We start from the raw sequence: 25,717 nt of genomic DNA on the forward strand, positions 1-25,717 counted from the left end.
CACCATCATCAAAAATCAGTTGGCCATAATGAGAAGGTTTATTTCTGATACAAAACAGCACACTGGTTTGATTAGTATAGTTTTGACATAACCTTTAAAATCAGAAAGTTTGAGTCCTCCAACTTCATTCTTCTTTTTCAAGGTGGTTTTAGCTGTTTAGGATGCTTTATCTTTCCATATTAATTTGACGGTTGACTTTTCCTTTTCTACAAAGAAAGATGTTGGAATTGTTATTGGGACTGCATTGAGTCTGTAAATAGCTTCTGATAGAATTGACATCTTAACAATATTTAGTCTTCCAATCCATGAACACAGAATGTCTTTTCATTTATTTAGGTCTTCTTTGATTTCTTTCAGCAATATTTTGTCATTTTCTATGTACAAGCCCTTTACATGCTTGGTTAAATTCATTCCTAGATATTTTATTCTTTTTTTTTTATTGTGCTGTCAATTTCTGAGTTTTTGTATCTAGTCCTGTTGCACAGTCTGTATCCCTTCAGCTCCAATTACCCAATATCTTACCCTATTTCTATCTCCTGATGGTCTCTGTTATCAACGAAATATTCCAAGTTTATTCACGAATGTCAGCTCATATCAGTGAGACCATACAGCATTTGTCCTTTAGTTTTTGGCTAGTCTCACTCAGCATGATGTTCTCAAGGTCCATCCATGTTGTTACATACTTCATAAGTTTATTCTGTCTTAAAGCTGCATAATATTCCATCGTATGTATATACCACAGTTTGTTTAGCCACTCGTCTGTTGATGGACATTTTGGCTGTTTCCATCTCTTTGCAATTGTAAATAATGCTGCTATAAACATTGGTGTGCAAGTGTCTGTTTGTGTCTTTGCCCTTATGTCCTCTGAGTAGATACCAAGCAGTGGTATTGCTGGATCATATGGCAGTTCTATATTCAGCTTTTTGAGGAACTGCCAAACTGCCTTCCACAGCAGTTGCACCATTTGACATTCCCACCAACAGTGAATAAATGTGCCTCTTTCTCCACATCCTCTCCAGCACTTGTCATTTTCTGTTTTGTTGATAATGGCCATTCTGGTGGGTGTGAGATGATATCTCATTGTGGTTTTGATTTGCATTTCTCTAATGGCCAGGGACGTTGAGCATCTCTTCATGTGCCTTTTGGCCATTTGTATTTCCTCTTCTGAGAAGTGTCTGTTCAAGTCTTTTTCCCATTTTGTAATTGGATTGGCTGTCTTTTTGTTGTTGAGTTGAACAATCTCTTTATAAATTCTGGATACTAGACCTTTATCTGATATGTCATTTCCAAATATTGTCTCCCATTGTGTAGGCTGTCTTTTTACTTTCTTGATGAAGTTCTTTGATGCACAAAAGTGTTTAATTTTGAGGAGTTCCCATTTAACTTTCTTTCTTCAGTGCTCTTGCTTTGGGTGTAAGGTCTATAAAACCGCCTCCAATTATAAGATTTATAAGATATTTCCCTACATTTTCCTCTAACTGTTTTATGGTCTTAGACTTAATGTTTAGATCTTTGATCCATTTTGAGTTACCTTTTGTATAGGGTATGAGATACGGGTCCTCTTTCATTCTTTTGCATTTGGATATCCAGTTCTCTAGGCACCATTTATTGAAGAGACTGTTCTGTCCCAGGTGAGTTGGCTTAACTGCCTTATCAAAGATCAAATGTCCATATATGTGAGGGTCTATATCTGAACATTCTATTCGATTCCATTGGTCAATATATCTATCTTTATGCCAGTACCATGCTGTTTTGACCACTGTAGCTTCATAATATGCCTTAAAGTCAGGCAGCATGAGACCTCCAGCTTCTTTTTTTCCCTCAAGATACTTTTAGCAATTCGGGGCACCCTGCCCTTCCAGATAAATTTGCTTATTGGTTTTTCTATTTCTAAAAAGTAAGTTGTTGGGATTTTGATTGGTATTGCATTGAATCTGTAAATCAATTTAGGTAGAATTGACATCTCAACTATATTTAGTCTTCCAATCCATGAACACGGTATGCCCTTCCATCTGTTTAGGTCTTCTGTGATTTCTTTTAACAGTTTCTTATAGTTTTATTTGTATAGGTCTTTTGTCTCTTTAGTTAAATTTATTCCTAAGTATTTTATTCTTTAATTGCAATTGTAAATGGGATTCGTTTCTTGATTTCCCCCTCAGATTGTTCCTTACTAGTGTATAAAAATATTACAGATTTTTGAGTGTTGATCTTGTAACCTGCCACTTTGCTGTACTCAATTATTAGATCTAGTAGTTTTGCTGTGGATTTTTCAGGGTTTTCGACATATAGTATCATATCATCTGCAAACAGTGAGAGTTTTACTTCTTCCTTTCCAATTTTGATGCCTTGTATTTCTTTTTCTTGTCTAATTGCTCTGGCTAGAACCTCCAACACAATGTTGAATAACAGCGGTGATAGTGGACATTCTTGTCTTGTTCCTGATCTTAAGGGGAACGTTTTCAGTTTTTCCCCATTGAGGATGATATTAGCTGTGGGTTTTTCATATATTCACTTTATCATTTTAAGGAAGTTCCCTTGTATTCCCATCCTTTGAAGTGTTTTCAACAGGAAAGGATGTTGAATTTTGTCAAATGCCTTCTCTGCATCAATTGAGATGATCATGTGATTTTTCTGCTTTGATTTGTTGATATGGTGTATTACATTAATTGATTTTCTTATGTTGAACCATCCTTGCATACCTGGGATGAATCCTACTTGGTCATGATGTATGATTCTTTTAATGTGTAGCTGGAGTCGATTTGCTAGAATTTTGTTGAGGAGTTTTGCATCTATATTCATTAGAGAGATTGGTCTATAGTTTTCTTTTTTTTGTAATATCTTTGCCTGGTTTTGGTATGAGGGTGATGTTGGCTTCATAGAATGAATTAGGTAGCTTTCCCTTCACTTCAATTATTTTGAAGAGTTTGAGCAGGATTAGTACTAATTCTTTCTGGAATGTTTGGTAGAATTCACATGAGAAGCCATCTGGTCCTCAACTTTTCTTTTTGGGGAGTAATTGAATGACTGATTCAATTACTTTACTTGTGATTGGTTTGTTGAGGTCATCTATTTCTTATTGAGTTAAAGTTGGTTTTTCATGCCTTTCTAGGAAGTTGTTCATTTCATCTACATTGTTGTATGTATTAGCATAAAGTTGCTCATAAAGTTGTTACCTCCTTTATTTCTGTGAGGTCAGTGGTTATGTCTCCTCTTCCATTTCTGATCTTATTTATTTGCATCCTCTCTCTCCTTCTTTTTGTCAGTCTTGCTAAGAGCCCATCAACCTTATTGATTTTCTCATAGAACCAGCTTCTGATTTTATTGATTTTCTCAATTGTTTTCATGTTCTCAATTTCATTTATTTCTGCTCTAATCTTTATTATTTCTTTCCTTTTGCTTGCTTTGGGGTTAGTTTGCTGTTCTTTCTCCAGTTCTTCCAAGTGGACGGTTAATTCCTGAATTTTTGCCCTTTCTTCTTTTTTGATATAGGCATTTATGGCAATAAATTTCCCTCTTAGCACTGCCTTTGCTGCGTCCCATAAGTTTTGATATGTTGTGTTTTCATATTCATTTTATTCTTTTAATTGCTACTGTAAATGGAAGTTTTCTTGATTTCTTTTCCAATTTGACTTCTTTTCCAATTTAGATGCCTTTTATTTCTTTTTCTTGCCTAATTGCTTTGACTGAACTTTTAATACAGTGTTGCATAACATTGGTGAAAGTGGATATCCTTGTCTTGTTCCTAGTCTTTGAGGGAAAGCATTCAGTCTTTCACCATTTAGTAAGCATCATAAAGTATTTTTGACAATAAATTAGAAAATATTTTCTTCCATGTGAACAAAATCATGGCTAATAATAACATTTTCCTCAACTTAGCCTCATACCTTCTAACATGTAAAATTGATTTATTGAAATAATGCTTAAAATAGGCAGCAAACTATAAAACAGTACTAAAAATTAAAATACTATATCTCTGGTTTCTTAGGGCAGACATTCATTAAAGGAAGTTTTTGGATCATATAATTAGTTGCCTTTCCATTTCACCTAGAAGCATCTTCTGTCTTTAGTTTATCCTCTAGTCAATTCACTCATTTGTATTTATTGAACTACTGGTTGGGACACTGCCTTCCACAGTACTGTGAAGAGATGTAAGAATTATAAGCAGTAATCTCACGTCACAGGAAGTTTATATTGTAGTTCAAATGATAAGCTATAAGAGCATGCCTCAAGCTTTGAAAAATAGTGCAAGGTTTAATAACTCAAGAGGGTCATGGAGAAGCTAGTTCCCAGGAGAAAGATTCACTGTGGGCCATATCCCAACTGAGACGATTGACTCCAGAGTCATTTTGTCTGGAGCAGCTCTGGATACTGGGGCTCTGTAGAGCCCACTTGAGAGGCATTCTCCATGATTTTAGAAATTCAGAAAGTGATACTTTATTTTGTATCCTTCAATTTTGTTTTCAAAGAAATGAGTCAGATATGACTGAAAAATAAAAGTGCATTACTTCTTATGATTCAGTGGACAAATCCCCTTTACTTTTGGACCTGTTTCATCAATAAAATGAAGAAGTTGGGCAAGTTGATATTAGATCCTAAAAACTTGAGGTGTCTAAAGAATTGAAAGCAGAGAGTTGAATAGATATTTGCACACCGATGTGCAAAGCAACATTATCACAGTTGCCAAAGGATGAAAGCAACTCAAGTGTCAATCATCCAATAAATGGATAAATAAAATGTGGTATATACTTACAATGGAATATTGTTCAGCCATAGAAAGGAATTAAGTTCTGATACATTCAACAATGTAGATGAACCTTGAAGTCATCATGTGTAGTGAAATAAGGGAGACACAAAAGGACAAATATTATATGAACTTAACTGATATGAAATAATTAAATTAAAGTAAATTCATAGAATCAGAAACTAAAATAAGGGTTACTAAGGGCTGGGGTGGGGGTAGGGAATGAAGAAATAATGCTCAAATTGTACCGAATTTGTATTGGTGTTGATGGAAAAGTTTTGATGATCAAGGGTGGTGATGATAGAACAACATTGTGAACAATAGGAACAGCACTGAATTATATATTTGAAAGTGGTTAAAAAGTAGAATTTTAGGTTTTGTATATATATGTGTATGTGTGTATATATTACTAGAATAGAAATTAAGAAAAACAAAAAAAAATGAGACTATACAACACAAACAGTAAACACTAATGTAAATGATGGAGTATAGTTAATGGTACAGTTATAAAAATGTTCTTTATGAATTGTAGCATATGTTTTCACACTAATGCAAGGTATTAATAGTAGGGTGATAGAGAGAACCTGTATTTAATGCATGATTTTTCTGTAAACCTACAACTTCTCTAATAGAAAAAGACCTGAGGTCTATAACTCTTCACATGATCCTAGATATGATTTTGTGCATATTGAATTTTTGAGATAGTTATGTTTAAAGCTTCAATTATATTTAATAAGTAGTGCTTATGATATAAACAAAGCCTATTGCATATCCTTTTTATACAAATAACTACACTTTGAGGCAGTTATGTCTTCTGTTTTTGTGCATCTTTTACAAAATTTTTCTTTTTAAGTTGGGTCCACCTAATTAATTAGATGGGACTTCATTCCTACCCTCCTGAAATATGGGAATCTGAAATGAAGTTTTAGAAAAGCCTCCTTTCTATGCTTATTGCCATTTTCATAAGCAAATGTAAGCATCCTTAAGCAAGTAATTAATTATTTTTCTAGTGAAAATTACCATAGTACATACAATAGCTTAGGCTCTACAACCTAAACCTAAAACTGATTTGATCCATACCTGTCTAACTATGAAAAGTAGCAAAGTATTTCTATGACTGTTTCTTCTTCCTTCTTAAGATTTTCTCAGCACTTTCTGTTTTTGCTCTTATTGTATCTCCCAAATGAATTGCAGTGCTAAGAAAGTGAGGACAAAATCACTGTGCCTCAGTACAGTGGTACTCAAAGCATAGTCCCAGGACCAACAGCATCAGCATTGTCTGGGAACTTGTTAGAAATTTCCTACGCCATTTGGAACTCTATATATAAAGAGTCCAGAAAACTGTTTTAACATACTCCAGGGAATTCTGATGCACACTTCAGTTGAGAACCATGACTTTAGAACATGCTACTATAACTGCCCAATAGAAAGCATCCTGGACTAGAAGTCATGAGATCTTGGATTAAGCATAGGAAGGAAAGGAGAATGAGTTGCATAGACCCACTCTGGCTCACAGATTTATCAGTCAGATAATTTCCACTTCCAATCCTAGGAGGAATGAAGGCAAGGACAGGAAGACCAAGCCATTTCAGTTATCAGTGGTATGCTACCTGGAAAAAAAAACTAGAGGAAAAGGTGGTTTCCACCTCCCATAGGTGGATGCCCCAAATCAATTTTCTCTATTCGACTCTCCCTCAACCCCTGTCAAGATTAGCCTCACATCATGAACACTCAGATCCAGTCTTCTAAAGAAGAACACATGAAATTTTAATTCTTTCATTCTTAGAAGAGAATAGGATGAGGCAATAAAACAAATAATGCATTCTCTTCCTTATCAGTGAAGCTAGTTTCTCCCTCACAATGCCACCCACCCTGCATGAGCATTTGACTTTCTTACAAAATTTTTCATTGTCCATATTATTCATCCCTGCAGCTACTAATGGTTCATCCCTGCATTACAACTTTAAATCTTACATCTTTCCCTTTGATTTGAATGCAGAAGCATGGCTCTTTTATCTTAACCATGAACTGCCCACATACAACACAATGTTTCAATAAACACTAAGTGATACAAGATGCTCCATTTCAATATAACGGGTTACTTAATGAAGTCCATCACTAAACAAAGCAATTGAGGAAAATTTGGTACAAACAAGTAACTTTGCATTGCCCAAGACAAAGTCTTGTGAGGAGAATTTCTTTGGAAACTCTTTCAATGGTTAAGAACTGGATCAATGAAATTAACCTTAATAGTAAACCTTAAATGTTTAAGTTTTTGCTGGTATTGAAGTTGATAAATACCTGCATGTTGATTATTAAGACAACTCACTCTGCACAACGTAGTTCTTCTCTTGAATTGCTTTGTAGCAGACTCTTATATTCATATTACTTTTTTTTTATTATTTTAGAAATAAAGTGATGCTCATTTCTTCCAGGAGGTTGGGGGCTCTTGTGGCCTAAATTACTTTAGGATTTTTAACTACTAAGTAACTACATATATGGGTTGTTTTAACCTGATACTGGACATATCTTAAAAGATGTTAATTATTTTGAGAGAAGATGATAGAAATTTTATCTTTATTTCCTTCAATCATTAGTTCACCATACAGGTATGCAATGCCTATTCAATGCAAGGCCCTAGTTTAAAGAAGTTATGATGAACAGGTTCTCCTGAATTATTTATTTGAAAAAACATAGATAGTATAAGCCAAAGACTATACTACATCTGGGATAGTGTGGTGAACAAGACGAACAAAAGACCTGGCACATATAAGGAATTTATATTCTACTGGCCTCCTGCCTTGCCTTCTTTCTGCAGTTACCTATAACTGTTATTCTGTTGCCCCTTCACCATGGCCAAGAATGGGGGAAGAGATTAATGAGCACTCCCTATACCATAAGAGTATCTAAATCTTTCCATCCTCTACCCTACCACTGAACTCTTCCCTTTAGTCCTCATCAGTTAATTTCTTTCAGCTCTTATTATAGACCTACATTTTCTACAAAATTCTATAAAATTTCCAAATTTTATATGAAGCAGAGTCTGAGCTGTGGAATTTTGACCTAGTTTTCCACTTAAAACAGGTGTTTTATAGTATATAATCACTTGCATACTAGTCTTAGTCTACTCTTCTCCCACTCTAGATTCTGAATTCTTTAAAAGCATGCAATATAAAGTGTTCACATATTAGATGCTAAATAAACAATATATGCCATGTGTAACTAGGAGATATGTTACAGATCATCTTGTCTGAATGTGTCCTGTGCCATAGATGAGAAAACTGAGGCTTACAGAAGCTGAGTGGATTAATGATTATACAAATTGACAGAGGTAGAATCTGCATCTCTCAACTGTGGTCCAGGTCTCCTTCTATGTAAGCACACTGGCTCAATCAAATATAAGTCTCTGACAAATATCACAAAAGTATTGCATTCATGACCTCATTGGACCTGCTCTTGACCTGGGCTGGGGCCTAACCTGGCTAAACATCTTTGTTAGGTACTTTTTAGTCATTCATCTATTTGTCCTTTTTCAACAAATATTTATTCACTGCCACCTAATCGCATTATACTAAATACTGGATATACATAATAAATAAATAGAAAATACGTGGTGTCTGTTCTGTTGGAGGACACAGGCAATAATCTGGTAAGTAAATAATACAAATAGGGTTAAATGTGCTGTCAAATATATCAGTAGCATGAAGTGATAGAGGTTGGGGGGAGGTTGGAAACCATGAGATTATCAGGAACGACTGAGGAAGGATCTTTAAACAAGGCCAGGAGGGTCAGAAGAAAACTCAGTTTGCATTCCTTTTTCCCATTTTACAATCTTTGCTGCAAGTATTACATATGCATAAAACAATGTCTAATCCACCATGCCAGGCTGTATCCTACCTCTAACTGAATTTGTAGCATAAGGTCCACTTTTTTATTTTTTTTTCAAATAAAATCCCCTAATTAAGTCCATCCCATTATTGAACCTTCGTAGAGTTATTACCTCCTTCAAGTTCAAATTCTGGTCACCACCCTCACCCTAAATTGTTTAATTGCTAAGAATACATTAATGGTATGGGGGTCTATTAATTAGCATTTATTCCAAACACCTACTAAAAAGTTGATCAGTCAAATACTAAATACTTTATAGGTAGAGTTGGCAAGGGTCTAATCCTACTGCCGTTTTAGCTGCTTTTTTGCTACAGAGTGATTTACTAAAAAATACTCTTGTATCCTGGAAAGGTCGGTGAAAATCACACTTTATAAGTTGATTCTTACTTCCAAGGAGTAACTTTCATGTATTCATTTGTGGAACACTCTGTGACTGAATGACAAGCATTGAGCTAGATATTGCTGGAGTGTGAAGACAAGTAAGACATAACCCATTTCTAATCAGTGAACAAAAACATTCAAAAAACTAATTAGAGTTCGATGTGATAATTACTAAGTAATTATGAGATGCTATAGAAGCAACTGTACTAGGATAGGAGAAAGGAAGTGGGATAGAGAAGACTTACCGAGGAGTATCTTGAAGGACAAATAGTAGTGCCAACAGGTAGAACAAACGAAGGGCGTTGAGAATGTGACTGCATGTAGCCCATACTAAACACTGTATGAAACAAGTTAGGTGGACATGACCTTTGGCCTCTAGAAACTTCGCATCAAAGGAAAAAATGATGCAGAGTCAAGATTCAGAACAAGTTAGATAAATATGGCCATTTTAAAAGAAAATGAATAACAAGGTAGGTGTTTTTGCATAGTAGTCAGTAAAAAGGAAATTATGGGAGGATTTTTCCCAGTGAGGAAATGCCAAAACATTTGTCAGTCGTGATAGCCTTTCTGCGGGAAGAGGATTTATTTGTCTACTCAAGTTAAACACCAAGTAATCTTTACACTTTTAAAAACTTGAGTGCCTGCTTAATAATGAGGCTAGTACAGGGCACTAAATTAGAATGTACCTTCTCATGGAAACCTTTCCTCTAAAGCGTCTTACAAGTTTTTCAGGTGCAGGAGGCAAAAGTATCTCGGCTAATACTATGAGTTTGTACCTAAGTTGTCAGTATTTTTACCTGAATCAACACTATCTCTTTTGCTTTGCTTTTTTTCTTGGTCATCTAATTTCATCTCTATGATCTTTAACAATATACATCATTGGTTTTTTCTTCAACTTTTCTAACTTTACTTCTTTATACTTGAGAAAGGATATTTGATTTGATTAATTTAGTGTTTGCAGCGCAGATAATAATTCCATGAGATGACTGTAAAGTACAGAATTAGTCTTTCTGAAATAAATTAGTTGGAGAGACAATCAAAAAGAAAGCTTTCAATATGTAGAACTTGTTATTTTGTTGGCTATGAAAATTACTTCCTTAGATACTACATATGAGGTCAAATACACACATAAATAAACATATTAATAAATTTAGGAAATAAATATAGGGGATCAGGGAATAAATATTACTTGGTTATGTTGAGATTCTGAAGTACAGTAATATTTCATTTGCTATAGTTTGTTTATTCAGCACCCTCAGCTATGAGAAATACCATTAGCAACTAGAAAGTGAGAACACTACTACCATTGTTACAACCTTTAAGGCCCAAACTAGGGACTAGAGTTCATGCAGGTACTCATCTGAACCCTACTTAACACACAGTAAAGAATTCCATAATTCTTGATTTTCTGATATTTAGTCCCTTGCAAATTAGAAGCAAAATATAGAACAAATTGAAGAAAGCTACTGCTAAATCCATTAAGAAGTGATAGCTAATATTCTGACAGTAACAAAAATAGAAAGAAAAAGTATATAAAGCAGAAATAAAAGTTCAAAACCCATCCTTCTGAGGACTAATATGCCTCATTAGTTCCTAGAGTCAGCATATCATAGTACTCTGTACTGTGTAATCATTATAATCTTCTTTAGGGCTGAGGAATGTGCAGTACTTTTCAGAGGGCTTTCAAATGATTTACTATTATTAATATTAGGAAGGGCAGCTTCTGTTTTAAAAAAGATGTGCACATGAAAAAAATACCTAATTTTCGTTAAAAGATGCTAGATGATTGAAAACTGACAGCATTATAATCATTACAGATCATGCAATTCCTGCTGGCCTGTATGTGCATGAGCATGTGTGTGCTGGCTCTTTCTCAGTGTCCTTAGAACAACTTCCTACTACATATTCTACTTGTTTCTTTACCTTTCTCTTTCTCTTTTTCTAGCCGGAGACCACCCCCATCACCAACTCGTCCCACTATAATCCGTCCACTAGAATCTTCCCTGTTAGACTAAACAAAGTGTCTGGCGTGGCAATTAGTTACTAATGAATTATGCAAAAGCAACATATTTGATAATCGTGGCAGTAAATCATGAGTAGTCGCCTGTGCGGACATCAGTAGGCAAGTAACCAGTTTTACTAATGTCTTCATTGCTAATTCTTCATTGCTCATGGTATGTCAAACCTTTAGGGTTTGATTCCTTAAAACTGCTGACTCTTAGAGGCTTTATATGTTATATTGACCAAGGTAGGTTTGTGTAGCAGTCCTGGACTTTGGGGACCATTTACCTACCCCTGCAGATATTTGAAATTGCTTTGGACAAGTTTTCCAAGTTACTTACAAGGTAGCCTATTAACTATAATTCTTAAGAGACTGTGGGCTTAGACCTAAGCCATACATATTCCTTTTCCCAGATTCTATGTAGGCTGACAGAAATTCTGTTGTCTATTATTAATGTTACTGCCTACTTCATAATTACATATTTAGATCCTCTTGCCTTTCTCTTTATTTCATAAGACTGCTTGGAATGATTTTTTTAAATTAGGATTCCTTAAGAAAAAAGCTTTTCCAGAAGCACAAGGTAGTTTGTAAAGGAAAAGTCAACGCATTTCTTACTCTAGAGAGCTGTTCCTCACACCAGTGTTTTGCTTCATGCTAGAAGCATATTCAACAGTGAATCAAAGCTTGTTTTTCAGTAGTAAGTCAATGGGATTTGGCTCATTAGTTTCAGAGTTCAAGGAAGAAGCAAAATATCACACCTCTAGAAGTGTCTGGAAAATATAATTTCTTTATTCATTTATATATTCATTTGCTCATAGGTTACAGTGAAGGCTGACATGGAAAACATTTAATTTTCACATTGATCTAATTTTTGCCATGGCTAACTATACTTTTACACAAACTCCAGTTTTGTTTTGTTTTTTATTAGACCAAAAAACTTTCTCTCTTCCCATGCTAAGTTGTAATTTCCTTATGTAAAAATATATCCTACCTTTAAAACAGGTTTAATGTAACTTTCTATCCCTTCTAAGTTTTCTTAATAAAATCTCGAGCCTCATGATGGGTTGGCCACATTTTAAAGAATGGGACCTGAAATGGAAAGAAAAGTCAGTAAGAGATGCCATGGTTTAAGGACCAGAGCTTACACTTTTTCAGTTGTACAACTTCAGGGTCACTATCAAAGTCACTTCAGAAAAAGGTTTTGAGACATTAAGATCTAAAGAAAATGGGCAGTTTCTAAGATTTATAAGTAGGTTAGCCTAGGAGTTAATAGTTCAGAATTGTAGCTGAGATTTGAACTACCTAGGACCAGATAGATGATTAGCACATAGGAAATAGCCAGAAAGCTCACTGGAATTGTCTAACTGTTCCCAGACAACAACAGACCAAGTATTCGTTGAGTAGGGGTGTCCCATGACACATTCTACAAAAGTAAATCAGGTTTCATGAACTGAAATGTCTGCCTTTGAAAGCAGCAAGCATGATTTGTATTTTAACTTAACTTTAATTTCCTGTGTAGTTTATGCCCAAAGCAGACACCCGTAAAGTATGAAGTAAAAACTTTTAACCATTATTAAAAAGAGAACTTGCCAAGTTGGATGGCATTATATTAAACTTATTCTAAAGGGTTATAGCTAGCCTACTTGTAATACTCAAAAAACCAGAGAATATGAGATATATTAAAAGAGGATTTTTTAACTTTTTAAGTTACAAGCAATTGTATAAAGACCATCACCACCCTGGGTTCTCTCCCATCTTATTTTTTCTCACTGGAAAAAAAATTAACTCTTTGTGAATGAAACAGACGTGCTAGATACATACTGTATTGTAATTTTAAAATAGTGTCAACTAAGTGGAAAAATCTTCAGTAAACATCCACAGTGAAAAGAATAAGTTGCAGTAAGAATTTTTCATAAAATGCCCTCATTTTAGGATTCCCTTTGCTTCTTCCTCTGAATTCTCTAAAACAGGCAGCTAATAAACTTCAGGGCTTGGCTTTGTGCTAAATGTGGTTTTGCATTTTGCTGTATTTCAAAAATTTCCTTCTGTTAAAGGAAAATATTGTGGATAACCACTAGTGTGTTCTAAGATCAGCACAAACCATGTCAAAGAAAATTGGGGATTTTTTTCCCAAGTTTCTTTCCACTGATCTTATGCAGTCATAAACAATGGCATTTATCATCTTTGGCCTTTGCTCTCAGATTGTAGTCCCACAGTTGTTACAGTTGCAGTTGGCTGTACATTTTTGTTCTTTTTATACTCCTATATAATTCTAGTAGAACCCAGCCTCCCCTGGAATTTCTGCAGTCGTGTTGGAGAATATTTTCAGTTTGCTGCAGCACTACATCATATTATTAATATTAATACCATTGCCCAAAGAGTTTGTATTCTGCTAAAAGAAGATATAATGCAAATGAAGCCTGAAGCTCTAGGATGTTCATAGTTTGAGTGCAGCTTGCACATCAGGCCTTAGATGGGAATGTATCTAATGAGCTTTCTAAGTGTTTCCTATAACACTTCTATTCTTTTGTGTAGCTTCCTCTTAACTGATTCCTCTGATGTGGTCAGCACAGTAGATGTAGTTCCATCATGTCTAGTATAATAAAATAAAAACATAGTGTGTTTTGGATTTGGAAAAACAACTCTAAATGTTTATTTGATAGGTAAATCAAGTTTAACTGTCACACACTAAATCTTGCATGCATATTGACTAACTGGAATAGCCATTTACTCAATTGTGGACAGATTCTTGAAACACTTTTGATTTGAAACAGGTATGTTGCATTTCCAAGAATTATCTACCGAGGTTACTATTTTGAATATTGCTTTTAGCTGTGTTTTGTAACATAGACGAGCAGTAGGGTCTATTTATTAGCAAATGTTCTACTTATTCAGATACAAACTCAAACATTATATGAAACCAGTTTCTGTGACACAATTTAAGCCTTCTGAACTTAGAATTAAAAAGTAGTCATATAGATTAATTTTATCACTTTTTAGTATAGACTGTAGCCATAATTCTTAAATATGAAATGGGACCTAATACCAGTATATGGTAAATGTTGGTGTATTCTGTGTACAAACATATTTTTGATGCATGTGTCTCTGTGTATATACTACATACATAGTAAGCTTTGTTTAAGACATGTATTTTGTGCACCATTGAGTAGGTAGATTTAAAAGCACTTGTTAAAATTCCACAAGCATGAGTGTAGGGATTGTGTGTGCATTGTGTATGTACGTATATGTATGGGTATAAATATCTTGGAATACATGTGCTTTGTGTGTGTGTGTGTGTGTGTGTGTGAATATGTCTTTAACTGTGCTAATACAAGAGCATTGGGGGGGTCTGCCTTATGTGTTAACAGTGATTCATTTCTCATGACATATATGAGGTGTACAAAATTTTCTTACTCCAGATTGTATTCTTTCTAAGAGGCACGAAACTCAGAATTACCATAGAACAAGGTAGAGTAACGTCCACAGGCATTTGTATCTGAATCCACAGGATTGCTGTATAAGAAGGAATTATCTTTGCCAATATAGTTTGATAAGTATAAGAGCTGGAAACCTTCCTTTTAAGATCTCAAATTCGAAATCTAAATGATTTTTGGATTGCTGAGTTGAATCTTGAAAAGATAAGCTAGTCTACATAGTCATTTTCTTTCCATAATAATGTCAAAAAATGACATAGAGGGATATTGCAATATAATAAAGTTGGTGGACTTTTCCAAATAAATTTGTTTAAAATGCAAGGTGAACCTTGGAGTACCTTGGAAAGACAGGCCAACTACTTTTTCTGATAAAATTTTTTTATTTGACAAACGGTATAATTAATTGAAATTGACAGAAATCTCTTTATCAAGAATTAAGGCTAGGCTTCTTCTCCTTTGGAGAATGCCCACACTCCAAAGTGCAGCATGTACTCCCTTTCTAGCATATACTTTCGCTGCACATTAAAGTTTTGTGCTGTTAAAAAAAAAGGCTAAATAATAGATCTCTAAACTATAGAGCTCAGCAAAAGAAGATAATATATGAGAGTCAAGCCCTGACATTTTTTATCATTTCACCTGGAGGTCTTTCTGGCTATAAACTCAGAGTTTAATGTGAATTATGGTAGATGATTTTAGGGAAAAAATTATGAGTTAACCAGATCACTCAACCCTTTCGAAAAAGCTCATTATCTGTCTCTAGATAATCTTCATTATCCTGTCTAGTTGGTGTGGTTAAAATTATGTGGTGCTCTGTATTGTAAAACTTAAAAGATTATTTTAAAGCATATGTAGTATATGCATAGCTATTTGTATATATATGTATGTAAGAGTATAATTATTTGAAATTATATGTATGTAATAGTGTATGTATGTATGTGTGAGATAAGAAAGAAGAAACTCAAGGAAAGTCTGCTATTTGTCTTAAGACTTGTTTGTACTGGTATACTGGTGGGACTACTCACCTCTTTGGTCTGGGGTTTTACACATGACTCAGATCATGACATAATTTCTTTTTAATTTTTACCCTAGAATTCCTTAAACTTTGCTCATTATGCAATTTTTAAAATTTAATTATGATGAAAATTACTCTAATCTCTTGCATTGTCTGCAGCCATTCTGATAAAAATTATTCCCCTCAACCAGAAATTCCATCACTTGATTTATTTTATTTCATATGTACAGCCTCTGTTTTGCTTGCTTCTCTGTTTGTTCCTTCTCCCTTTTCTGAATCAAATTCCTTTATATTTTTATGAAGAAGGAATATAAATAGAAGCAAAACCTTGTCTTTTCTGTTGATTCTTTACTTAATATGAGCCAGAGTACTTTCCACTGAGTTCTTGGCTCTATTAGGATTTCTTAATGCTGATATATGGACTCTGTGAATGGAATCTTCAAAACAAGTTCTTAAAGCCTGTATTATTCTTGAAGGTCACATGCACCTACTGTGAAAATGTGAAGCTGTATTTCTGAACCTGAAATAAATCATAACATTTGAAGGATTCCCCCTTCCTCATTCTTGTATATATTCTTGAGTCATGTCTATGTATTTCAGTAAGACCTGAGACTTGCAAATATTTACAACTTTTTGGTCAAATTGGGCCAGAATTATCAAGCTGAAGAATGAGAGCATTTTGCACTGCTATCTTCAATTTGGATAAGGATAAGATTTTCTAAGGAAGTAAATTGAATAACTCAAAAGTGGAAGAAAGGGAACATTTTTCTTCCTGATTTGAAGTTATCATTGCACTAGGCTGAAGGATAGACTGTAGGCAGCTGGAGAGTGCTGTGACACCTGCCAAGAGGCACCATGACATTTTGCAATTGAAACCCTAGGAAATAGAAGGAGGAATGATGTTTTGCCCAAATGTTAGGTCCACAGCAGGTATTTCTTATAGAAAGTAAGTGGAGTCCTAATGCAATGGTTGGCCTCCATTATTTACTCATTGGGCATAGAAAGAGGGAGAATTTACCCCACTCATGTCCCCATTATTCAGAGAATGGAAGAATGTTTAGTTGTTACACATATCTTTGTCCCAACTGAGTATCCAGAGATTAGAGGTAGACTCTTCTTTATGAGTTTTGCTGATAGACTATGTATCAATGTACATAGTCCCAACTGTGCCATGGAAAAGTGGAAGACAGGAAAAGGACAGGAGGAGACAGTAATTGGTTTACTTTCTCTCTGTGATCAGGATATGCTCATTGTGAAAAGAGTAAGCTTGGTTTGGTAATTCACCCTTTCCCGTTGTAATTTCTTTCCCATATCTATACATAGTCCTTGAGCAGGACTGTCAATGCCTTCAAAAGAAGCTTCTTACTGTAGAAGAGTCTGGATGAGAATCATGCTGTGCACTTTTTTTATGGCATGATTCTAAAGTATATTAATAATATATTCAAAATAATTACCACTGAAAATTATCAAAAACAAAGGACCTTATTGTGACTGTGGCATATTTTCTATTTGTTATCATTGTTAACATCTACTCAATTTATGTTTTCAAGATTATTGTTTTTCTGTTGGAACCTTTAAGTTTTATACTCAGAAATATATTTGGTGTTTGGGTTGGATAGGCCTTATTCTCTACTTCCCAGCCCTCCCATACACACCTGACATTGCTACTTCTAAGACGACTTGTTGGTATTCTTAACACTAGGGCAGCCTAATAATTGGAAGAAGTGCAATAGACAGCTAAAGTTACCTTAATTCATAGTTTCCTAAAGTCTATTCCATGAGATTTTATAAGTTTTACACACATATACACCAAAGGTTTCTTTGTCAAATATATTTGGAAAATGATGAACTAAAATTAAATGCTTCTTTACTAGAAGATTTTACAGAAGTTTTAAAGTGAGATTGCATTGTGAATCTCGAAGAGAGATTTGTCTGCAACTTCCTCAGATTTGACCATAAAAACTTCATTCACAGAGCACCTCAGAGAACCAGTGCTCTGAGGTGTACACCTTAGGAAACACATCCCAGTGGTTTTAGGCCAGAGGGAAAAAGCATTGTGTGATTATCCCTGAACAGACTGTCACTTACAAAAAGTTGGGTGACAAAGTCAAATGTAAGAACAAAAAGAGCTCCCACCATAGGACAATCCTCTTGGAGCTCTGATGCTTTGTCACAGTAATATCAGAGTCCCAGGAAGGAAAGTTATATACAAACAGGAAGCATAAAAACTGCTTATAGACATACATGTAATGAATCATAATGAATCTTGTGGCGAATTCAGATAATTTTCCATGTTACCTTTTCTTTCCCACTCTCCAAAAAAGAGGTCCTTTAAATTAATTATATTACTTGCATGAGTATTATAAAGGAAGGGATCCAGGTTGATTTAAAATTCTTAAAGATCATTAGAGAAGAATTTAGAAGTATTCCTATTATTATTGCCCACATTTGCCTCACTTTCCCAAGTCTTCAGACTCATCCACAGTTGTAGGATATTAAGATACCTAAATAGTGGGCAAAGAAAGCAAACAGAGAATATAGTATGAGATTATAATGGAGAAGAAAGAATTAAGGAAGACCTTCCCCAAGATTCTTGCCAGAGGAATAGGACCAGACTGCAGCACTGAGGTAGATCCAAGAGAATGTGGGTAATTCATTATTCTTATTAACTGAGTCTTTTACATGTGAGTTATATCCATGTTCCATGCACAGTCTTCTTGGCTCCTCAACTTCTTGTTTTGGCCAAATGATTCTGCTTTGAAGTTATTTCTCAGAAAGTTTAAGATATAACCTGAAATTTTAATCATGAACACTAGTATGAATATAATTGTGAATACCAGTATGATGAGCTTTAAAATTTGCTAGCAACTCAGTATTCCAAGAAACTTTCACCTTGACAGCAGTGACAATATGAGGTACCTTTGTGACTCTTCAAATGGAAAGCCCCAATATTTTCAGAACTTGCCTAAGCAATTTAGCACTGTAATATAGAAGGTTCTAGGAAAGAAAGAGCAAAAACCCAAGCTGCTGAGATCCGTAATATAACTAACCTGGAGCTGAACTACTGAGCCACTAAATGGTATCACCATCTCATCAACAGTGCTTTTTAGGCAGTGGGAAGAAAGTCAGCTACAGGATAAGTGAAGATGAAAAGAAAAGAGTTGACTGAGAGAATAAATGTCACCCTGATATTTGAGGAAGCATTCTAGCTGTTGGTGAAATATATTCTGAGGCATAAAGTTTCTGAGCCTGTTTCTGGACTAGAACACCAAACTAGCTCAAACAGGAAAGTGCTTTGGCATATGCTAACAGAATGTCCCTTCAGCACTGTGGACTTGCTGTTCAGTTTAATGGCTCACCTCCCCACCCTGCTGAGGTCATTAAAGTGTTCTAAAGCCCCTTCAGAACTCAAAAATAGTTTCTGTTTGCCGGGCAGGTGATAAATCTCATTGAGCCTGACAGGAATTTAATTACACTTTCTTCATGAAAACACCAGGGATACCCATTACCTGGATCTCTAAAGCTAAAGACTTACGGGCCCCCCGCAGTTGAAAGGTAATGTACCAATAACAAACTCTTCATCATTTAAAATGAATGGGAAGCCTCCTTAAATTAGACTGAAGAAAAATTGGTCTTGACTTTGGGAAAGGTAAGATCATATTTTTACCACTGCTCAGAAGTAGCCAGTAAGTTTGGCTTAGCATTTCAACAAAGATGAAATAGAAGTTTGTTTTTATTTTTGTTTTTATAGACTTTATTGCTCCACTCACTAAAGTATTACCAGAGTAAGATGGAAATGAGTATATTGTTGAACACCTGGATAAAAAGTCAAAATGAAATCCCACAGAAAATAGGGTACTGGGACAACCTAACAATTCTATGGCTTGCTGTAATGTTGAGTTCATTTCTGATTTGGTTAGAAAGTCAAAGTGTAGACTTCTGCTGAAACAGTAGGAAAGCTTCAATTTGCCTGCTGTTTTCCTACTTCCAGAACTGTTCACTTCACTATAGTTTATTATATCTTTTCTGTCAGCAAAACATCTTTCTGGCGTACACCAGAGAGGCTGATGTCAAAATGAAGCACCATTCTGAACCCTTATTTTACAACCCATGGCCTGATGAGACAGATGCAAGACAAGTTTGGAAAACCAGATCTCTTTTACATGGACCCAGTGCAGAATAAATCAGAATTTTATATGCACTTAGCACTGAAATAGGAGATCCTTCAAACTTACTAGGGTCACCATAGACCAGACCTAGAATCCTTCTTTCCCAAGGCCTGGTTCCAGGCTATCATACAGCAGGACTCTTCTTACCTAAGCAAATTCTTACTTACATATCCTTTTCTCTAAGATTAGCCCCTGGCATTTTCTGCATTGTAATTACATTGCTTGTTTAATATCTTGACACCTTATAATCTCCCTCAGCTTAAATTTTCACCTGCTATATTTTGATATCAATCTCCTCTCCCCTCATAAAAATTTCACATTTGTTGAAATCTTTGGAAATAACTGTCACAAAATCAGGATTGGGAGTCATATACTCAAGTTATAAACATATTTGGGTCTAGAACTGTCCCCAGTTCTCCAGAATATGGCTGCATGGATTTCAATTTATCATTCCATGGTACAAAATAAGATTTTTGAGTGGGCTCAAAGGGCTGATACCTAGCACACTGCTGGTAGGCGGGAAAAGTCCTGAGAACTGCTAACTTTTCCATGCAGTGTTCTTTCATCTCCCTGCATGTCTGCTTGTTTTTGCCTGATTTAAATGACTTTTGTGGAATATTTTTGCATGCTATTATTTGGATTTGTTTTATGATTTAAACATTGTTTTCTTCCTCTCCATCTGTATTTTTCTTTTTGCTATTTTATTTTGTTTTGTTTTGTTTTTACTAGGCGACCCCCTCCTGCAGTTCCAGGACGACCATCCTAACCCCCATCATTCATCTCCTTTTGTTTCCAACAACCTGTCTTCCCGTGGTATTTAAAAAAACTGCTTCCGTTTGCACTATATGTCATATGTACATAAAACTTATTTTTGATCCATGTCCATAATAAAAACAAAGTTTATTCTATATAAAAAACAGAATGTGTCCTGTTTCTTTTTCTAATGAACCAGATCCAAATTAAGAGTTTGTTTCAACTAAAACCAGGTAAGGTTTAAAAAAAAAAAAACATAATTTGATCTTTTAAGGATTTTAAATAGTAACAGATTGGCTTTAAGTTCTTAAAGCAACATGATTTACTATGCTATTTGGTGAAGAATAATAATCCATCTTCAACTAACATTTCTGTACAATAGAAGAATGAAAAAATGAAAAATTCTGGGCATCTACAAGATAAAAAAACAATAATTTCAACCTGCCTCCAGAAATCGTATTAGTAATCATTATTGCACAAAAATATTTTTCCTATTTTTATTATTTTTCTAAATACTCTTGTAGAGGATGATATATAGATAAGATCATGAAAGAAATAGTAGGTCTGAAACATGTAAACCTCACAAATTCTATTTGACAAATTCAGGGAAGAAAACATATTGTTCAGAATAAAAGTACAAGGCAAGGAAATGTTGCCACCTTGAAAAGAAAGTTCTTAATAATGTCAGGAAAGTACTAGAAGAATGGAATCTATATGTGTTTGAGGAAGAAGAGAATTTGTTTTACACCTTAATCTTTAATTCCAACACTATCATTAAGCGATAATTCTAATTATCATTTTTTTTAAAAAAAAGCATCCCAAAGATTTATCCAAATAATATGTTTATTAAAGTTATATGATACCTCCTACCAAGTATGTGATCTGAAGCCTGCCCAAAAGTTTTAGATTTAATTCAGAATTCCTTTGTTTTTTTTTTTTTGAAGATTTACATGGCCCAAATTAGAATTTAGAAGTATCCCATCAGATGAGATCACTTTTGAGTGTGCCTTACTTTAGCTTATTAAGATAGAAAACCACACAACAGAAGAGTCAAAAATTGTTAATCAGAAATTAGAATTCTATTTACTTCACATCTGACCTGGGTGGGCAAGCCCTGGCAAAAAGAGATATGTGGACAATATGGCAGGAACCCCAATTCTAAAGTGAAGAGCCCTTCACTAACAAAGCTTTTTCTCTGGACCATAAAAATTATTTTTGAGTACCAAGTTTTCCACTTAAAAGCATGAAACTAGTTTTTGCTGAGGTTAAAAGTTTCATATGGCATGTTACATCAATTCTTACTTGTATCCCAAGCCCATTGACTACAGGTTAGAATTGCTGGTAACAACAAAAAGTTCAAAGTGTTCAAAGCAGGATATCAACAGAAGGTTACATATGCTTGGAGGCAACTGAGTTGATGTAAAATAATGCAACAACATGCAGTCTTTTGCCTTTTCCTTCACCCCCAGTCCAGTTATTTGATTTTTTAATCAATATTCTTATCAGATAGCATTCTCATCCCACCAGACACAACGCTTCCAGATATTTCACACTACCTCATCAAACAAAAGCAGAAATTGTCAGTTGGAAGGTTTTCTACAATTCATTTTTTTTTAAGTATGTGGTATTTTTCTACTACATACACAAGAATTCATTTTATACCATGTTAAACAGTTCAAATATTTAAAGCTTAAATTGACTTGATGAACAATGAATGAGAAAGGAAAACCCAGGTCATAACAGGATTTAATTATTCACTGGCAACCTTACTCAGTCTCCTAAACAAAGAAATGTGTTACCTTCTTCACATCTTATGGGCAAGAAAAAAAGGGAAAAAATGATAAGAAAAGGAAGCAGTCTGAAGTAAAAAACTATACTAAGGTTAATTCTTATTTATTGTTTACAGTGTTTTTATGTTCCATAATATATCCTTCCCCAATTCTCCCATTCCCACCCTCAATATTTGAGTTGGAAAGGAACAGGGTTGTTCAGAATTGATCACAACTCAACGTGGGCCAAGATTAAGCAAACTTATTATATCTTCAACAAATACGTTTTTTAAATATTTTCAGTCCTTCAGTGATGCATCAAATACTTCCTGAACTCATGCCCTACTCACTGGAAATACCAGAGAAGTAACAGGATAAAAGTAGCTTACGAAACAGCTAAACATCCAATTACAATACAGTGCAATGATGGGAAAGTTTGGTTGTCTTCCAAGGAAAATTGTCACTGACTTCTATATTGAAGCAACTTCTCTATTGAAGCAACTGTTCTAGAACAGATTAAACACATGGTCCACACATGTAACATTCCAGAGCATGATGACTTTGACAAAGGAAGAATAGAACTCATTTTTAGCCAATCAGAAACTACCTAAAATTTTCAATACTAATGGATAATGTAATACAAGATGTTGTTGGTTGAGAAAAAGATATTTTGGTATTGAAACTGTGAAGTGGTGTTAACTTTGTTTGGCTCCTAACAAAAAAGGCTTTGGATTCACAAGATATTCAGCAGCCCTCTACTGGCGGCAGTGAGATGAGCTAGAGCTCCCCAATCTCAGCTAAAAAAAACACCAGAACTTCTAAGAGATGGAGAAAAGAAAACTAAAGGTAAGAAAAAATAAAGCCTCTAATACTTTCCTCAAGGGCTTTCACTGTTAAATGTCTTAAAGCCTCGGGGACCACATAAATACTGAGGGATGTTTCAACAGACATCCTAGAAGTTAAAAGTCAAATAGAGATAAGGAGATAAACCCTGCTACTCACTTATAGGCATGGATAATTTGAATGGGTTTTGGAACATGATGTACTTCAATCCTCTTTATGCTACCATTTGAAAAAGTGTTGTACTTGATGCATCTGTGTTTTATAACCCAGCATTAAGTATGATTTTTAAAAATCCTCAGAAATTGCTATTGGGTACTTTAGAATGGTTCCCTGAAGTAAACTTTCCCAACAGTGAATCCATTTAAAAAAAATTAATCTCAGGTGGTACAATGGTGGCTCATGCAGCAGGCAGAGTTCTAGCCTGCCATGCTGGAGACCAGGGTTTCATTCACAATGCCTGCCTATGCAAAAAGAAACAAAAAAAAAAAAACAACAAAATAAAAACATTAATCTCATTTATACCTGATTAAGACTGCTGAAAAAGAAAAAAAACTCCCTTTATATTATATTCTATTTTTTAATGTATCGCATTTAGCTTATAATACTACACTACCTAAGCACTATTTAAAGGGACATACATCAATGAATGGAGGGGGCCAAAGGGCACATTGACTGAGAAACAGAAAGATGAACTGTGGTGTATACATATGAAAGAATATTGTATGGTTACAGAAAGGAACAAAGTCATGAAGTATGTAACAAGTTGAATGAACCTTGGGAACATTATACAGTGCAAAATAGGCCAAACACAAAAGAAAAATATTGTATGGTCTCTTTTAGAAAATACTTGTATTTAGTCCAGAGTTGCGTTATTTCTAGATTTTGAGATGCTGCACTATATGTGTATAACTGGTATTTCCTTAGAACTTTGGGTATCTGTGTAACACCTGAGAATCACAGCTGGAGTTCTGCAGCTCTGAAAGTCAGCATTGCTATATACAACAACTGTTAAAGAAACCGAAAAAGAGATCAGGGTTCAATTAGAGATACAAAGCCAATTGGGTTGGGACTAAGGTAAATCAGAATACAGGGTAAACAATGACATTGTTGGTATTTTAGAGCCTCACTTACCTTCTGAGACCAAAGGAAGAGAGCTTAATTTTGTCCAAAACCTAAATTTTCTATAGCACATAATCTAACTCAACCTGTCTGCATACCTCATTTAAACAACCCAAACACAGAGTCCAGAATAGGAATGAGGGCTTGCAATTCTATACTGTTTAATGTAATAAACAGATACATCCCAGAGTGTGTTGGGTAGTCCCTTGAGGGACTGGAGGAAAAATATGGAACTGTTAAACTTTCCCACTGGGGAAACCCCTGATGCTCTCTCAAACATTAGGAACTCTCAAGTTTATAGGCCAAGCCCTTGATCTTGAGGCTTGCTTTTATGAAACTCATTTCTATAGCAGAGAAGCTAAGCCTCCCTATAATTATGCCTAGGAGTTACTTCCTGAAAACCTCTTTTGTTGCTCAGATCTGGCCTTTCTCTAAGCCCAACTCTGCAAGGAAAATCATTACCCTCCCTGCTACATAAGACATGACATCCACGGGTAAAAGTCTCTCTGGCAAAATGGGACATGACTCCCAGGATGAGCCTGGCCCTGGCACCGTGGGATCGACAATGCCTTCCTGACCAAAAGGGGGAAAAGAAATGTAACCAAATAAGGTATCACTGGCTAAAAGAATTCAAATAGTGCCCAGAAGCTATTCTGGAGTCTACTCTTACGCAAGCTTCAATATTGCTAATTGCCACGGCTGGCTAAAACCTAACCATCATTACTGCTAACCCTAAAGAACACCTAGGACTTTATCTGAAAGTCTACAAAGGTTTCACTCTCTAAGTTTACTTTCAAGAAACCTATAACCTCCAGACGGTTCCTAGCCCCCCTCCCAAAAAAAACGGACATACATGCTGCCTTCCCTGCTATAATATACACTTGTTTTCTTTCATGCTATAAGTTACTATTGAATTGCAATACTGCCAATATTTTAAGATCAGACTACGTGACAGGCTATTGGATGAGTTCAGAAGTATGAACTGCTACTTCCATACTCAGTTTTTAATCAGATACATAGAATACTAAATAGATAATTTATATCAGGTCCTGATTTTGAGACTCAGTTCACATCTTCAAGGAACTTCACAAGCATGAGCCAGTTCCAGTGCAAGCATAGAGAAGAGAAAGCCTTAGCAATCCCAAGGAGGCCAAAGAGATTTAAGGATTCTCAAAAGAGTAAACAAGAAATCACTGAAGTGGGTTCTGCAGGAGTACCCATATTTCAAAACAATTGCTAACAAAGTATATATTTTAAGCTCCATTAACACTACCAAAAACCCTAGCTACTCAGGCTCCTAAGGGCTCATTTTCCTTCTGGTTTTCATCTTCATGGGTACATTTCAGAAGGCAATGGAGAGCAAGTTAGAGCCAAGGAAACAGTTTCTTCTGCCTGCCTTTTTTTTTTTCTATTTCAAAGACAAAACTACTTTCAGCTACATACACAAAACTTGCCTAGGGCCTAAAGAACTGTGTGTTTTGCAATTTATTCAAAAAACTGGGTGGTCCACAGTGTTCTCACTAACCAGAGTCCAAATGTTGCTTGGGCCTGGCACAAGGCCATAGGGCCATCCTAGAGCTTGGGGAATTGATAAAAATCAATTTGT

The 25,717-nt window shown here is 35.1% G+C and overlaps 2 protein-coding genes across 8 annotated transcripts in view; both read left to right on the plus strand.

Annotated features, from left to right (window-relative positions):
- DNM3 (dynamin 3) overlaps window positions 1–20,520 on the plus strand; it is a 608,953-nt gene extending 588,433 nt beyond the window's left edge. For 5 of the 6 annotated variants that reach the window (XM_077156971.1, XM_077156973.1, XM_077156977.1 and 2 more), the window contains one exon: window positions 10,956–20,520. In XM_077156971.1, coding sequence (XP_077013086.1) covers window positions 10,956–11,025 — 70 coding nt within the window. In that variant the 3' untranslated portion in view covers window positions 11,026–20,520. The remainder of the gene's footprint in view (window positions 1–10,955) is intronic. The other variant, XM_077156974.1, reaches the window with a different exon arrangement.
- Window positions 20,521–22,493: 1,973 nt separating this feature from the next.
- The window catches only part of C4H1orf105 (chromosome 4 C1orf105 homolog), a 60,669-nt gene continuing 57,445 nt past the window's right edge, over window positions 22,494–25,717 (plus strand). The window contains exon 1 of one of the 2 annotated variants that reach the window (XM_077156986.1): window positions 22,494–22,995. In XM_077156986.1, coding sequence (XP_077013101.1) covers window positions 22,975–22,995 — 21 coding nt within the window. In that variant the 5' untranslated portion in view covers window positions 22,494–22,974. The remainder of the gene's footprint in view (window positions 22,996–25,717) is intronic. The other variant, XM_077156985.1, reaches the window with a different exon arrangement.

Source organism: Tamandua tetradactyla, chromosome 4 (genome assembly GCF_023851605.1).
Source record: "Tamandua tetradactyla isolate mTamTet1 chromosome 4, mTamTet1.pri, whole genome shotgun sequence".
Taxonomy (NCBI): Eukaryota; Metazoa; Chordata; class Mammalia; order Pilosa; family Myrmecophagidae; genus Tamandua; species Tamandua tetradactyla.